Source organism: Crocuta crocuta, unplaced genomic scaffold (assembly GCF_008692635.1).
Source record: "Crocuta crocuta isolate KB4526 unplaced genomic scaffold, BGI_CrCroc_1.0 scaffold30, whole genome shotgun sequence".
Lineage (NCBI taxonomy): Eukaryota > Metazoa > Chordata > Mammalia > Carnivora > Hyaenidae > Crocuta > Crocuta crocuta.
The window spans coordinates 12,708,164-12,711,132 of record NW_027528345.1 but is presented as its reverse complement, the minus strand read 5'-3'; the positions used below and the strand labels follow the sequence as shown (position 1 = coordinate 12,711,132).

Genomic DNA, 2,969 nt, shown 5'->3' with positions numbered 1-2,969 from the left:
TATTTTTTCCTTCTTTCTAGAGGTGTGACATACATGTTTTCTGGTCATTAATATTCTACCAAACATTTTACTAACATAAGCCACATAGAGATCATTAAAACTCTTTGCTATCCCTTCCTATTCAGGCTGAGTTAGACCAGTGAATACCACTTTGGCGGGGAAAAGTGAGCTGGAAGGGCAGAGCCTGGAGAATCACATTTTTACCAAACTCATCCTAACCCCAACCCAAAACCTAACAAACTGATTTATACAGAAAGGATTTTAAGCAAATCTGCATAAACACTTAATGTGCAATAAGAAGAGTATAACTTTAGTCTATTTCCAGCATACAGTATATATTCATTGGTATTCAGTAAACTAGTAACTCCAATGATGAAAGTATTCTTGCTCTCATAGCATTAACAACTAAAAAGTGTAACTAGGGGAGCCTGGGTGACTCAGCCGGTTGAACGTCTAAGTCTTGGTTTTAGCTCAGGTCATGATCTCATGGTTCATGCGTTTGAACCCCTCATCAGGCTCTGCGCTGGCAGTGCAGAGGCTGCTTGGGATTCCCCTCCCCCCACCCCTCCCAAATCTCTCTTCTTCTCTCTCAAAATCAATGAATAAACTTTAAAAAAAGTACAACCATTTAATTCTTGTTCTTTAACTGGATAATCAAATAAATTCTAAGATTAAATCTACCAGATTAGTCTGAGTATTCATCTACAAAACATTTTTTTTCAAAAACGATTCTTATTTTTTTTTTTTAATTTTTTAATGTTTTATTTCTAGGAGAGAGAGAGAGACAGCGTGAGCAAGGCAGGGTCAGAGAGAGAGGGAGTCAGAGAGAGAGGGAGTCAGAGAGAGAGGGAGTCACAGACTCTGAAACAGGCTCCAGGCTCCGAGCCGGCAGCCAGCACAGAGCCCGACGCGGGGCTCGAACCCACGAACCGCGAGATCATGACCTAAGCGAAAGTTGGACGCTCAACCGACTGAGCCACCCAGGCGCCCCACGATTCTTATTTTTTAAAGAAGGCTTCTTTTGCAACAGTAGGACTCAATCAGGACTAGAAGATAGAGATAAAAGAACTGTAAACCCAAGACTAGGAATTGATTTTCACATGACGCTGTTGGGCGAAAGACATCATTTTTTAGTTTATTCCCACAGCCAAGACCAGTTCTAATTTTCCCATGATGGTGGGCTGAAAATAGGAGTTTCAGACAGGGCCAGCTGTTTTAACACTGTAGATAAGCATTGCTAAACAGACAAAAACTCCACACAGATGGGTCCCTGGGTTTGAAGGACTGAAACTCTCAATCAAGTGAAAGAGCTGTGAGCAGGGGGAAATTTATGCAAAACTTGTCTGTGGTATTTCCCACAGGGAGGGTTTGTGATGGTGGTGTTTCACTTGGTTGTCACAGGAACACATATTCCAGGGAAAGGGGCCTTCCAGATGGAATGCTTGACATAGTCTTATCCCAGAGCAGTCTGACTCTCAGAAGCACCTGAGAGAGGTGTCTATTTTGGCAGGAATACTAGGAATTATTGAATAGAAGAAGGTGTTTCAGGAAAAAGAGAAGACATGGGAGCATCAGGACTTTTTGACCCATCAAAACCTAACATTAATAAACAGTTGCAGAACAGAGCCAGTCTCTCCACGGTGTAGTCTCCAATCATCAGGAGCAGAAGCCTCTCCTGGCCTATTGGGCCCATGTGTGTTGTGCAGAAGGCCACCATTGCCTGTAGGTGGGAGCCAGTGCTAGGGGTTGTTCTGGGAAGCTGCCACAGAAGGGGATTTGCACAACGACGTCACTACTAAGCCGCTGCTTAAGTCCAGTCCTCGGCCTTCTTTTTCTGCTCTGTAGTCCAGAAACATCTGTTTAAATGCCAGAAAGTCTGTAAATGTGAGCAGCATGTCGAATAGGTCATCAGCCACCTCATCTTTATTATGCTTTAATGTTGCTATGAAAGCAGCCATGTTGAATCCGGGAATCCGCGTCAGCAGCTGTTCTTCAATATACTTTTCTACCAAAGAGAGGTATTCATTAAAAATTGGTGTGTAGGTGAGTTTATTCTCTTCCGTGTCTTCAAACTCCTTGTAGTATTTGTCCATGAAATTTCTCTGCAGTACCTGGAACTCTGCATCCATGACAATGGCCTCGATGGATCCAACCACAGCATCAAACTCAGCTTCAGAGGCGGAAGAGATGGACAGTGCGAAGCCCTCTCCCAAGACTTCTGCATCCTCCATTCCGCCCTGGCTCATGGCTGGCGGGCCTCCCCGGAGTCTGGGGCTGGTGAGTCTGCGCCTGTGCAAGGGCCCAGAGGTCTCCACGCCCCGCCCAGCCGCTCTGCATGGGGGGGCCCCCATGACTGACTTCCAGCAGCCACGCCCTGCCTCCTGTCACAGTGGCTGTGGTTATCATTCCTAATGACTGCGCAATTTCCATTATGTGGACATAGCACATTTTGTTGCAGATGTTACATCTACCTTTTCCACAATAATAAACATTGCTGCAATGAACACACGTGTCTCTGAACACTTGTTCTGTACGTTCTTTAAGATTCATTCCTTAACTTCCTAGATGTGGAATTGCTAGGCCACTTTAAAATTTTGATTTATATTGTCAAACTACTGTCCAGAAAGAGTATGCCAATTGGTCCTTTTTCAGGTAATGCATAAGACTTTGTTTCTCCAGTTGTATGGCCACTGCAGTATTCTTTTTTAGTTTCTGACAATTTTCTTGGTTTGATTTTCATTTCTTTGATCGCTAATGAGATTGAATATTATGAATACATTTTTAAGCTATTTAATTTGCATTTTCTGTGCATTATCTCTATTTGTGCAGTCCATTTTCTCTTTGGATAGTCATTTTGGTTTTCTTATTGATCTACTTGTCCGAAACAAGGATTCCAACAGAACTCAAGCCACTCAGGAGGCCAGAATCTGGGCAACAGGCATAACTGGGCCAGAATAAGTGCCCTGTGG

At 43.6% G+C, this 2,969-nt stretch overlaps 1 protein-coding gene across 1 annotated transcript; it reads right to left on the bottom strand.

Annotated features, from left to right (window-relative positions):
• Positions 1 to 837: 837 nt before the first annotated feature.
• On the bottom strand, positions 838 to 2,311 carry LOC144222900 (ADP-ribosylation factor-like protein 2-binding protein). The gene has a single exon (XM_077753609.1). The coding sequence runs from the start codon at positions 2,244 to 2,246 to the stop codon at positions 1,740 to 1,742; it is 507 nt and encodes a 168-aa protein (XP_077609735.1). The 5' UTR covers positions 2,247 to 2,311; the 3' UTR covers positions 838 to 1,739.
• Positions 2,312 to 2,969: the final 658 nt, after the last annotated feature.

Coding starts and splice junctions, on each gene's coding strand:
- LOC144222900 (XM_077753609.1), bottom strand. CDS start 2,246: ATGAGCCAGGGCGGAATGGAGGATGCAGAAGTCTTGGGAGAGGGCTTC.